The sequence below is a fragment of the Macaca thibetana genome, chromosome 14 (assembly GCF_024542745.1).
Source record: "Macaca thibetana thibetana isolate TM-01 chromosome 14, ASM2454274v1, whole genome shotgun sequence".
Taxonomy (NCBI): domain Eukaryota; kingdom Metazoa; phylum Chordata; class Mammalia; order Primates; family Cercopithecidae; genus Macaca; species Macaca thibetana.
The window spans coordinates 60,846,744-60,861,085 of record NC_065591.1 but is presented as its reverse complement, the minus strand read 5'-3'; the positions used below and the strand labels follow the sequence as shown (position 1 = coordinate 60,861,085).

The 14,342-nt window shown below is 37.3% G+C and overlaps 1 protein-coding gene across 1 annotated transcript; it reads left to right on the top strand.

The window, feature by feature from the left end:
• The first annotated feature begins 5,429 nt into the window (after positions 1-5,429).
• LOC126935226 (olfactory receptor 52N2-like) lies at positions 5,430-6,089 on the top strand. Its single transcript, XM_050756453.1, has one exon. It carries the CDS (start codon positions 5,430-5,432, stop codon positions 6,087-6,089), a length of 660 nt encoding a protein of 219 aa, XP_050612410.1.
• The last annotated feature ends 8,253 nt before the right edge of the window (positions 6,090-14,342 follow it).

Sequence of the window (14,342 nt, the reverse complement as noted above, 5' to 3'; positions counted from 1 at the left end):
CATATGTGGTAAAGTGACTTTGACAAGAGTGTCAATATCATTCAATGCTGAAAGGACATTCTTTGCAATAAATAGTGCTGAGAAAACTGGTATCTACATGTACAGGAATGAAGTTGGACTCTTACATAACAGCATGTCCAAATGTTAACTCAAAATGGATCATAGACCTAAAAATAAAACCTAAAATTATGAAACTCTTGGAAGAAAACAGGAAAAATTTTATGACATTGGATTTGGTAATGATTTCTTGAAAATGACACTAAAGGCACAGGAACAGGAAACAAAAGAAAAAAAAACAGATAAATTAGACTTTATGAAATTTGTTTTTAAATTGTTCATCAAAGGGTTCTATAAACAAAGTAAAAAGGCAACCCACAGACTAGAAGAAAATATTTGTAAATTATTTGATATTATATAGAGCTCCTAAACCTCAACAACAACAACAACAAACAGCTTAATTCAGAAATGGGCAAAGGATTAGCATAGACATTTCTCCAAAGAAGATATACAAATGGATAATAAACACATAAAAAATACTGGACATAAGTAATCATTAGGGAACTGCAAATTAAAACTACAATAAAATACCACCTTACACCAATTAAGATGGCTGCTATAAAAATAAACAGAAAATAATATGTATCAGTGAGAATGTGGAGAAATTGGACCCTTGTGCACTTTTGGTGAAAATGTAAAATGCTACAGCTGCTATGGAAAACAGTATGGTAGTTCCTCAAAAAATTAAAACTAGAAATAGCATTTTATTCAGCAATCTCACTATTGCGTGAGATCTCCAAGAGAACTGAAATCAGTATGTTGAAGAAATGTCTGCAGTCACGCATTCGTTGCAGCATTATTCACAATAACCAAGGTATAAGAACAATCTAATTGCCCATCAATGGATGAATGAATAATGGATAAGCAAAATGTAGTATGTATGTGTATGTGTGTGTATATATATGTGTATATATGTGTGTGTATATATACATTATATATGTGTATATATGTATGTGTGTATATACCTGTATATATAATAGAATGTTACTCAGACTTAAAAAGGAAGAGTATTCTGACATCTGCTACCATATAGATGAAACTTGAGGACATTATGCTAAATAAAATACGCCTGTCACAAAAAGGCAAATATCATATGATTCCATTTATATAAAGTACCTAGAGAGGTCAAAATCATTAGACAGTAGAAAGAATGGTGGTTGCCAGAGACTAGTGGAAGGGGAAATGGGGAGTTACTGTTTAATGGGTGTAGAGTTTCAGTCTGACAGGATGAAAAGAGTTCTGGAGATGGATAGTGGTGATGGCTGCAAAACATGATGAATGTATTTAATGCCACTGAACTGTATATACCTGAACATGATTAAGATGGCAAGCTTTGTTATGTATATTTTACTACATTACAAAAATTGGAAAGAGAATGAATCAGCCATGTCAATAACTAAACCAAACATAATACAAATATTTATGAGCAAAGTGATAAATTATAGGGCACCTATGGACTTTCTTTTTAAAGAACTGCATAGGAGGTCTTGATGCAGATAAACAGTCTGGAGGCCATGTATGGTCTCCAATTTAGGAAGCCTGATCGAATTTTTTTTTTTTTTTTTTTTGAGAGACACGGTCTCACTCTGTCACTTAGGTTGCAGTGCAGTAGAGCCATCTCAGCTCACTGCAACTTCTGCCTCCCAGGCTCAAGTGACCCTCCCATCTCAGCCTCCCGAGTAGCAGGGACTACAGGCTTGCACTACCATGCACAGCTAATCTTTATATTTTTAGTGGAGACGGGTTTCCCCATATTGCCAAGGCAGGTCTCAAACTCCTGGGGCCCCAGAGTTCTGGGATTACAGGTGGGAGCCATTGCGCCTGACCTCCTGATCTAAGTCTAACCAATGTTTCATACCAATTCTCATTTTTCTACATGTTTAGATCTAACAGGGAAGAGTTTACACTGAAACTCATATATGTATTTTTGTAATAGCTGCATTAATTTATATTTTTTCAAAATAATTGTGTGTGTATTCTGTTTTTTAAACACAGCTAAATTTTTTATTTAAATGAAAGTTTCTTTTTCCAAGGAGTCTCAGGTATCTTTATACATCTGTATGTAATATTGTTAACGCTGAAAGCTAAACAAAACAACAAAAATAATACATTAATTTTTTAAATACTTATAAAAGAAACTTCTGGAAATACATACATCAGACTTTAGGTTTTAATAGCATTTACTTCAGAAGTGGATTAAGGTGAAATGTGAGTTTATGGGAATGGTATGACTATTTTCTACCTCATATCATTTCACACAAAAGAGTTTAAGTACAGAAAAATTGTGTTTTGTGGGGTTTTTTAGTAAAAAGGAAGAAAGGTCAAAATATACAATTACTTGCCACTATCACATAAAATTTAAAACCAATACTACCTTGAAAAAATATTTGCAAATACAACAGAGAATGGGTTGATAATTTTCATTTTGAAAGTGCTTATCATTCAATAAGTAAACACTAACACCTCCAATGAAGATGGACAAGGAGGTGGATGACTAATAAATATACAAAAAAAAGTTGACCAAGAACACTTGAAAAAAATGTCAAAATGACTACTAGTAAAGTTACTTTTAATTCAATTTAAAATACAAGTGAGACAGTATTTGCACTAGTGCAGCTTGGAAAAGAGGGTATATAATAGTATTCATGGAGGGATGATTCAGTCACTTTGCATGGAAACGAACATCACCAAAAATTTTTGAAATGATTTTTTCTAACATTTATCAACATAATCAAAATTGTGCATGCCTTTTGAGCCCATAAACTTCAACACCATTTCTATCTATCTGTAGAGAAGAAAAATCAGAAATGCATACACAGTGGATTAAGATATTCATTGAGGAATTGTTTTTGATAGAAAAATTTGGAAACAAATATTCAAGAGTAATAAAACACATGATTAAATTTGGTGGAAAGAAGCTATTGAATGGAAAGAAGGTCTAGCTATTAAACTTTTAAATTCAAAGCATATACAATGTCATGATGAAATGTGCACAAAATAATACTAGTTGGAGATAGAAACAATGTATACAACTCCATATCATCTGCAATTTACTTTTATGAAATCTCAGAATATTACACATAATAATTATAAAATGACTGAATTAAGTACAGAAAACTTCTTAGAGTGCTTATTCCTCTGTTTTAGAATTACAAGTGATTTTCATCTCCTTATTATATTTTCTATAGTTTCCAAATTTTCTATATTAAAGATATACTTCTCTTATTGTAAAAGGAAAAAAAGTTTTAAAAAATGATGTTTTTCATGACCAGACTTGGTGACCGTATTTCCCACTTGGGAAAAAACATTAGTGTCTTTTTGGTTTTGTTTCTTTTTCTACTCAAAAGCTGCTAAATATGCATCTATTACCAGCAGGCCCAAAGTTCACTGTCTTCTAAACAGAACCCATGGAGACACCTAATTGTGGAGACTGAATCAGCCTGGGACATCTTATTAGAAATTCCCCAGGGAAACTAAAAAATTTATGTAAGAAGACGTCATTCTAGATTTTAAACAACTCCTAAAGATTATCAGCCATGCATAGAGATTTGATTGTGCCTGGCACTGAGGTGAGATTGGTCAATTTTCATAAATCCCTATTTTAGGAAAGTGTAAAGACATTGTTGGCAAAGAATGCAACAGCCTGATATATTGAAAGAGTTTTAAAACAGTAATATAGCAGTAAGGGCAATGTATTTTACTTTCCCTTTTACTTCCTAAGAGGTAATGGCTCTTTTTCTTTCTGTGTGGCTTCCACTGGACTTAGTCTTATTTTCTTTTCATCCCATTCATTTCAATGTGGTGTACACATAAAAGAGGTAGACACTAGAAATTTTAGTTTGTCTTGTCTAAGAACATAAAATGATGGTTTCTTGATACAGTGACATTTCTGGAGAGGTACTGTGAGAACTTCCTTATAAGAAGGGATTGTTTATATGAGATCCAATCAGGTAGTATTCAGAGATCATGAGCCTCTGAAACATGCGGTTGCTTTATATTTTCCTCCATGATTGGAAATTTCCATGAACTCTAGCCAGTGGACATGACAACTGCAGTGATTTATAGAATGTTTTAGGTCACAGAACTCTAAGCCTTGTGGATTCACAGCCATGTAATCCATGCCACCACACTGCAAATATATATCTATTTCTGCTAGATAGTGATGAATATTTGGCATTGGCTTTGCTCCATGGGATCTACTACAGAACTTAAGGATTGAGGTTTTATTCTGAGTAAAAAAAAAAAAAAAAAAAAAAATTAATCGTTAGGACCCTTCAACTTTCTTCAAATTCCCCTAAAGCTATAAGTTCCTTCAAATACTATTCATTTCTTTCTAGTGCCCCATCAAGAAACAACAATCGCAATCCAAAGATGTGGTGCTATTTTTTAGTTGACTTCCTTTCAGTTATTAAAAAAAATACTAAATTAAAGCAGTACAAACAGTCAGTAATACCAGAACTTCAAGGGCTTTTTGAGTGTAAATTTAGTATTAAGAATGGATAGGGAACTTGTGAAAAGATAGAGAAGCCAAATTTTATAGCTAATTGAATTTAGATCTTTAGTAAAATCATTACTAAAGTTATATAAAACTTGTTAATGATTTAGAAGTGTAAATATCTTCCTGTTTCTTGTCAAGAACTTCCTTTCAAATTCCACGGTATAGAAAAACATGATTTTGACATCAGATAGTCTGAGTATCAGACATACCAAATTCTTAACTCATATATTCACTCATTCACATATATTTTATTATCTACTATGTATTATCTTGAGTAAGTTATGTGGGACATTATTGACATCTTATATATAGGATATAAGCATTTTTTGTTATCAAGGTAGGGAAAAAGTGCTAATATTTGAGATATTGTTAAAAATGGAAAGTTAAGCTGTTGATAAGAACTTGTCAGATTAGGGTGAATCTGTAATTATACCTACGTGTTTTCAGTGACAAGACTCAGGTACAATTTGCATGGGAAGATTCTGAGAGCACAGAATAGAAATGGACTTATTGAAGGAGGAAGACAGTTACAGCCTAGCTCACATTTTGTTATTAGAATGTAGTAGAGTATAAGAGTTGTGCTGGGGAGAAGTGTGGTAAGTGAGGATAGTTTATCAAAGTTTTCAATGGCACATTGAGTAGTGGTAAGACTGTACTGCTTAGTGACTTTGGACACTGTAGTTCAAAGTCTATCTTGCTATAGTTGGAAGAAAGAATTTCTGGTTATCAATGTAAGGTGAATGTACATGGTACTTGATGTTCACTTTGTCCAAACCAGTACCTCTAATCTCATATCTAACTCTACCTCTACCTCTCCTAGGCAGAAAACAATGACTGCTAAAGAGTATAAAATGCTCTCCTCCTGTCAGCCATCATGTCTGGGGTCAACAGCTGCAGTCTGATCCCAGGATTCTTTATCTTGAATGGCATTCCTGGGCTGGAAGTCACACACATCTGGATCTCCCTACCATTCTGCTTTATGCACATCATTGCTGTCGTGGGGAACTGTGGGCTCATCTGCCTCATCAGCCATGAGGAGGTCCTGCACTGGCCCATGTACTACTTCCTGGCCCTGCTCTCCTTTACTGATGCCACCTGGTGCACCACCATGGTACCTAATATTCTGTGCATATTCTGGTTGAGCCTCAAGGAGATTGACTTTAATGCCTACCTGTCCCAGATGTTTTTTGTCCATATTCTGACAAGGATGGAATCTGGAGTAACCATGCTCATGGACCTGGACCACTATGTGGTCATCTGCTATCCCTTACGCTATGCCACTATCCTTACCAACCCTGTCATCACGAAGGCTGGTCTTGCTACCTTCTTGAGGAGTGTGATGCTCATCATCCCATTCACTTTCCTCGCCAAGTGCCTGCCCTATTGCTGGGGGAACTTCATCCCCCACACCTACTGTGACCACACATCTGTGGCCAAGGTATCCTGCAGCAATTTCAAGGTCAACGCTGTCTATGGCCTTTTTGCAGCCCTTCTGATTGGGGGCTTTGACATGGTTTGCATTGCTATGTCTTAAACCATGATCTTGCAGGCCATGGTGAGTTTGTCATCAGCAGACGCTCGTCATAAGGCCTTCAGTACCTGTACCTCCCATATATGTGCTATTATTATCACATATGTTCCAGCTTTATTCACCATTTTTACTCACCATTTTGGGGGAAAAACATTCCCCACCACATCCACATAATTATTGCCAATCTCTATCTGATGTTTCCAACCATTCTGAATCCTGTTGTTTATGGAGTGAAGACCAAGCAGATCTGGGAAGGGGTTATCAAGGTAATTTTCAGGAGAAATTTTCAGAGAAAGGTATCCTAGGTATATAATAGATTCATTCATATTCAAAAATAAGGAAAACTAAATAAAATTTTATAAAATAACTTGAATATAAAACTAAAAAAAATTGTTTTAAAACAAAAGCAATATTCATTGACTATCGGCTATAATATCAACAGAGTTCTTTTCTCTGCAGAAGTCATTAATGATAGAAATTAATGATCTAAATAAACAAGCTTCCTGAATTTGAGTTTTCTTTTATAAATATAATTTCTCATCATTATAATTTTGAGGTTGTTTGAAACAATTACGTTACACAGATTTCTAATGTGTCTTCCATGTTGCACAAATCTGAGATTTTTCATGTTGCACGAATCATTTGTATAACATTAAAAGACAGAAGGCCACAAAAAATGCCTTAGCATTTATAGAAAAAGGCCTTTGAAATTTGTTTTAGTGGGGCAGAGCAAGGTGGCCAAATAGGAACAGCTCCAGTCTCCAGCTCCCAGCGCGAGCGACACAGAAGACAGGTGATTTCTGCATTTTCAACTCAGTTACTGGGTTCATCTCACTAGGGAGTGCCAGACAATCGGTGCTGGTCAGCTGCTGCAGCCCAACCAGCGAGAGCTGAAGCAGGGCGAGGCATTGCCTCACAAGGGAAGCACAAGGGGGAAGGGAATCTCTTTTCCTAGCAAGCAGAACTGAGACACACAACACCTGGAAAATCGGGTAACTCCCACCCCAATACTGTGCTTTACCAAGGGTCTTAGCAAACGGGAACACCAGGAGATTATATCCCACACCTGGCCGGGAGGATCCCATGCCCACGGAGCCTCCCTCATTGCTAGCACAGCAGTGTGTGATCTAACTGCAAGGCAGCACTGAGGCTGCGGGAGGGGCGCCTGCCATTACTGAGGCTTAAGTAGGTAAACAAAGCCTCTGGGAAACTCCAACTGGGTGGAGCTCACAGCAGCTCAAGGAGGCCTGCCTGTCTCTGTAGACTCTACCTCTGGGGACAGGGCACAGCTAAACACCACCACCAACAACAGCAGCAGCAGCAGAAACCTCAGCAGATGCAAATGACCCTGTCTGACAGCTTTGAAGAAAGCAGTGGATCTCCCAACATGGAGGTTGAGAACTGAGAATGGACAGACTGCCTGCTCAAGTGGGTCCCTGACTCCTGAGTAGCCTAACTGGGAGACATCGCCCACTAGGGGCAGACCGACACCCTACACCTCACACGGTGGAGTACACCGCTGAGAGGAAGCTTCCAATGAAAAAATCAGACAGGTACACTCACTGTTCAGCAATATTCTATCTTCTGCAGCCTCTGCTGCTGATACCCAGGCAAACAGGATCTGGAGTGGACCTCAAGCAATCTCCAACAGACCTACAGCTGAGGGTCCTGACTGTTAGAAGGAAAATTAAAAAACAAGAAGGACACCCACAACAAAACCCCATCAGTACGTCACCATCATCAAAGACCAGAGGCAGATAAAACCACAAAGGGGGGGAAAAAGCAGGGCAGAAAAGCTGGAATTTCAAAAAATAAGAGTGCATCTCCCCCTGCAAAAGAACGCAGGTCATCGCCAGCAATGGATCAAAGCTGGACAGACAATGACTTTGACGAGATGAGAGAAGCAGGCTTCAGTCCATCAAACTTCTCAGAGCTAAAGGAGGAATTATGTGCCCGGCGCAAAGAAACTAAAAAACTTGAAAACAGAGTGGAAGAATTGATAACTAGAATAATTAATGTAGAGAAGGCCATAAATGAACTGACAGAGATGAAAACCATGACACGAGAAATACATGACAGATGCACAAGCTTCAGTAACCAACTCAATCAACTGGAAGAAAGAGTATCAGCGATTGAGGATCAAATGAATGAAATGAAGCGAGAAGAGAAACCAAAAGAAAAAAGAAGAAAAAGAAATGAACAAAGCTGGCAAGAAGTATGGGATTATGTAAAAAGACCAAATCTACGTCTGATTGGGGTGCCTGAAAGTGAGGGGGAAAATGGAACCAAGTTGGAAAACACTCTTCAGGATATCATCCAGGAGAACTTTCTGAACCTAGTAGGGCAGGCCAACATTCAAATCCAGGAAATACAGAGAACGGCACAAAGATAGTCCTCGAGAAGAGAAACTCCAAGACATATAATTGCCAGATTCACCAAAGTTGAAATGAAGGAAAAAATCTTAAGGGCAGTCAGAGAGAAAGGTCGGGTTACCCACAAAGGGAAGCCCATCAGACTAACAGCACATCTCTCGGCAGAAACTCTCCAAGTCAGAAGAGAGTGGGAGCCAATATTCAACATTCTTAAAGAAAAGAATTTTCAACCCAGAATTTCATATCCCGCCAAACTAAGTTTCATAAGTGAAGGAGAAATAAAATCCTTTACAGATAAGCAAATGCTTAGAGATTTTGTCACCACTAGGCCTGCCTTATAAGAGACCCTGAAGTAAGCACTAAACATAGAAAGGAACAACCGGTACCAGTCATTGCAAAAACATGCCAAAATATAAAGACCATCGAGGCTAGGAATAAACTGCATCAACTAACGAGCAAAACAACCAGTGAATATCATAATGGCAGGATCAAGTTCACACATAACAATATTAACCTTAAATGTAAATGGACTAAATGCTCCAATTAAAAGACACAGACTAGAAAACTGGATAAAGAGTCAAGACCCATCTGTTTGCTGTATTCAGGAGACCCATCTCACATGCAGAGACATACATAGGCTCAAAATAAAGGGATAGAGGAAGAACTACCAAGCAAATGGAGAAAAAAAAAAAAGCAGGGGTTGCAATACTAGTCTCTGATAAAACATACTTTATACCATCAAAGATCAAAAGAGACAAAGAAGGCCATTATATAATGGTAAAGGGATCAATTCAACAGGAAGAGCTAACTATCCTAAATATATATGCACCCAGTACAGGAGCACCCAGATTCATAAAGCAAGTCCTTAGAGACTTACAAAGTGACTTAGACTCCCATACAATTATAATGGGAGACTTCAACACCCCACTGTCAACATTACACAGATCAACGAGACAGAAAGTTAACAAGGATATCCAGGAATTGAAATCATCTCTGCAGCAAGCAGACCTAATAGACATCTACAGAACTCTCCACCCCAAATCAACAGAATATACATTCTTTTCAACAGCACATCACACTTATTCCAAAATTGACCACATAATTGGAAGTAAAGCACTCCTCAGCAAATGTACAAGAACAGAAATTATAACAAACTGTCTCTCAGACCACAGTGCAATCAAACTAGAACTCAGGACTAACAAACTCAATCAAAACCGCTCAACTACATGGAAACTGAATAACCTGCTCCAGAATGACTACTGGGTACATAACGAAATGAAGGCAGAAATAAAGATGTTCTTTGAAACCAATGAGAACAATGATACAACATACCAGAATCTCTGGGACACATTTAAAGCAGTGTGTAGAGGGAAATTTATAGCACTAAATGCACACAAGACAAAGGTGGAAAGATCTAAAATTGACACTCTAACATCACAATGAAAAGAACTAGAGAAGCAAGAGCAAACACATTCAAAAGCTGGCAGAAGGCAAGAAATAACTAAGATCAAAGCAGAACTGAAGGAGATAGAGACACAAAAAACCCTCCAAAAAATCAATGAACCTAGGAGTTGGTTTTTTTGAAAAGATCAACAAAATTGATAGACCTCTAGCAAGATTAATAAAGAAGAAAAGAGAGAAGAATCAAATAGATGCAATTAAAAATGATAAAGGGGATATCACCACCAACCCCACAGAAATACAAACTACCATCAGAGAATACTATAAACACCTCTACGCAAATAAACTGGAAAATCTAGAAGAAATGGATAATTTCCTGGACAGTTACACTCTCCCAAGAGTAAACCAGGAAAAAGTTGAATCCCTGAATAGATCAATAGCAGGCTCTGAAAATGAGGCAATAATTAATAGCCTACCAACCAAAAAAGTCCAGGACCAGATGGATTCACAGCTGTATTCTACCAGAGGTACAAGGAGGAGCTGGTAACTTTCCTTCTGAAACTATTCCAATCAATAGAAAAAAAGGGAATCCTCCCTAAGCCATTTTATGAGGCCAACATCATCCTGATGCCAAAGCCTGTCAGAGACACAACAAAAAGAGAGAATTTTAGACCAATATCCTTGATGAACATCGATGCAAAAACCCTCAATAAAATACTGGCAAACCGGATCGAGCAGCGCATCAAAAAGCTTATCCACCATGATCAATTTGGCTTCATCCCTGGGATGCAAGGCTGGTTCAACATACACAAATCAATAAACGTAATCCAGCATATAAACAGAACCAAAGACAAAAACCACATGATTATCTCAATAGATGCAGAAAGGCTTTTGACAAAATTCAACAGCCCTTCATGCTAAAAACGCTCAATAAATTCGGTATTGATGGAACGTACCTAAAAATAATAAGAGGTGTTTGTGACAAACTTACAGCCAATATCATACTGAATGGGCAGAAACTGGAAAAATTCCCTTTGAAAACTGGCACAAAACAAGGATGCCGTCTCTCACCATTCCTATTCAACATAGTGTTGGAAGTTCTTGCTAGGGCAATCAGGCAAGAGAAAGAAATCAAGGGTATTCAGTTAGGAAAAGAAGAATTCAAATTGTCCCTGTTTGCAGATGACATGATTGTATATTTAGAAAACCCCATTGTCTCAGCCCAAAATCTCCTTAAGCTGATAAGCAACTTCAGCAAAGTCTCAGGATACAAAATTAATGTGCAAAAATCACAAACATTCTTATACACCAGTAACAGACAAACAGAGAGCCAAATCATGAATGAACTTCCATTCACAATTGCTTCAAAGGGAATCAAATACCTAGGAATCCAACTTACAATGGATGTAAAGGATGTCTTCAAGGAGAACTACAAACCACTGCTCAGTGAAATAAAAGAGGACACAAACAAATGGAAGAACATACCATGCTCATGGATAGGAAGAATCAATATCGTGAAAATGGCCATACTGCCCAAGGTAATTTATAGATTCAATGCCATCCCCATCAAGCTACCAATGAGTTTCTTCACAGAATTGGAAAAAACTGCTTTAAAGTTCATGTGGAACCAAAAAAGAGCCCGCATTGCCAAGACAATCCTAAGTCAAAAGAACAAAGCTGGAGGCATCATGCTACCTGACTTCAAACTATACTACAAGGCTACAGTAACCAAAACAGCATGGTACTGGTACCAAAACAGAGATATAGACCAACGGAACAGAACAGAGTCCTCAGAAATAATACCACACATCTACAGCCATCTGATCTTTGATAAAACTGAGAGAAACAAGAAATGGGGGAAGGATTCTTTATTTAATAAATGGTGCTAGGAAAATTGGCTAGCCATAAGTAGAAAGCTGAAACTGGATCCTTTCCTTACTCCTTATACGAAAATTAATTCAAGATGGATTAGAGACTTAAATGTTAGACCTAATACCATAAAAACCCTAGAAGAAAAGCTAGGTAATATCATTCAGGACATAGGCATGGTGAAGGACTTCATGTCTGAAACACCAAAAGCAATGGCAACAAAAGCCAAAATTGACAAATGGGATCTAATTAAACTAAAGAGCTTCTGCACAGCAAAAGAAACTACCATCAGAGTGAACAGGCAACCTACAGAATGGGAGAAAATTTTTGCAATCTACTCATCTGACAAAGGGCTAATATCCAGAACCTACAAAGAACTCAAACAAATTTACAAGAAAAACACAAACAACCCCATCAAAAAGTGGGCAAAGGATATGAACAGACATTTCTCAAAAGAAGACATTCATACAGCCAACAGACATATGAAAAAATGCTCAGCATCACTGGCCATCAGAGAAATGCAAATCAAAAGCACAATGAGATACCATCTCACACCAGTTAGAATGGCAATCATTAAAAAGTCAGGAAACAACAAGTGCTGGAGAGGATGTGGAGAAATAGGAACACTTTTACGCTGTTGGTGGGATTGTAAACTAGTTCAACCATTATGGAAAACAGTATGGCGATTCCTCAAGGATCTAGAACTAGATGTACCATATGACCCAGCCATCCCATTACTGGGTATATACCCAAAGGATTATAAATCATGGTGCTATAAAGACACATGCACATGTATGTTTATTGTGGTACTATTCACAATAGCAAAGACTTGGAATCAGCCCAAATGTCCATCAGTGACAGACTGGATTAAGGAAATGTGGCATATATACACCATGGAATACTATACAGCCATAAAAAAGGATGAGTTTGTGTCCTTTGTAGGGACATGGATGCAGCTGGAAACCATCATTCTTAGCAAACTATCGCAAGAAGAGAAAACCAAACACTGCATGTTCTCACTCATACGTGGGAACTGAACAATGAGATCATTTGGACTCGGGAAGGGGAACATCACACACCGGTGCCTATTATGGGGAGGGGTGGGGGAAGGATTGCATTGCGAGTTATACCTGATGTAAATGACGAGTTGATGGGTGCTGACGAGTTGATGGGTGCAGCACACCAACATGGCACAAGTATACATATGTAACAAACCTGCACGTTATGCACATGTACCCTAGAACTTAAAGTATAATAATAATTAAAAAAAATAAAGTAACTATATCTCCAAAAAAAAGAAAGAAATTTGTTTTAGTGATGTTGTTTACTGTCACTATTCTTTTCACTGTATAATTTTGCACAGCTTTTCTCAGTTAAGAAAATTATCTCATATCTATATAACTTGCATTAACTCTCTATTATGAAGGAGAATAATATTTATATATTTGTTTCAATACGATCAAATCAAAGACAGGGAGATAAGGATGGAATAGAGCCATTCAAACTTAGAAGAAACAATCCCTCAAGGGTCATTCTGAGACATTTTTGAAGGACACACAGAACGCCTTAGAAATTATTGCAACGTGATAGTAGAAAATGGAGGAGAGTTGCCAGCAAAACCTGTAAACATTTGGATTTAGCTGACTTCACAGAATATACCAGTTGCTACCCTCCTCTGGACAGGTACAAGGGAAGTATGTGTTCAGAAAAAGAGAATAAGTAGAATTCAGTGTCATGGACTACCAGAGAAAGAGGAGCAAGATGTGATAGAGATGATGGATGTATACAAGAGAGAATAATGTGTAGCAAAAGCGAAATGATGGGGAGAAGGGAGTACAGTTCACCATGTGAAGTTGTCAGCTGTTGCAGTGCTGTTATTAGGAATAAATTTTCTGTTTCTTGGTTTAGCATCATCAGTGCTATGTGTACTTCCATATGCCAATATTCTAGCCTTCAGTTGACGTCCTCACATTGTATCTTTCTTATTTTTATGCTCCAGTCAAGCACCAGCTTCATGCCGGAGACCTCAATTATTGTAATTTCCTGAGTTACATTATAGGGATTTGATAGTACTTTGGAGAATAATATTTTCCCAAATATGTGCTACTGTTTGTCTCTTGAGCGAGAATCAACTCTATTTGTACCCAGAATATAATCAAAATCTTATAATATCCCATATGAAAGACTCACTCTTCTCCTCTCATCTTAAAAAAGAGATGAAATACATATCAATTGATTTGAATAGACATATATACTTTTAAAACTGAGTTTATGAAACCTAAGGAAGTCAATGCCAAGGTATTTTTAATAGCAATTTTTTTTCAAGCTTAACCAACACAGCTACAAATCTATAATTTGACTCGAAAGAGATTTTGGTAGCTCAAGCAAAGTTTATATTATGAACAAATCATGCAGAAATGTTGGTCTTGTCTCCTGTAGCCAGTTCATGTCCCATGAAGAAAAATGTGGAGCAGCTGGGAAGCTGTATTTGGGTATCTGTGGAGCCCTGAACAAGCCTGTAGATACTGTGTATGCTGACTCCTATGCCCTGCATTTTTCTTAATACTAAGTTAACCTAGGTGAATTTTTTTTTTTTTAGTTTTATAAATTTTAT

What these genes read in the sequence shown, in the direction of transcription:
- LOC126935226 (XM_050756453.1), top strand. Translation starts at nt 5,430, where the DNA reads ATGTCTGGGGTCAACAGCTGCAGTCTGATCCCAGGATTCTTTATCTTG.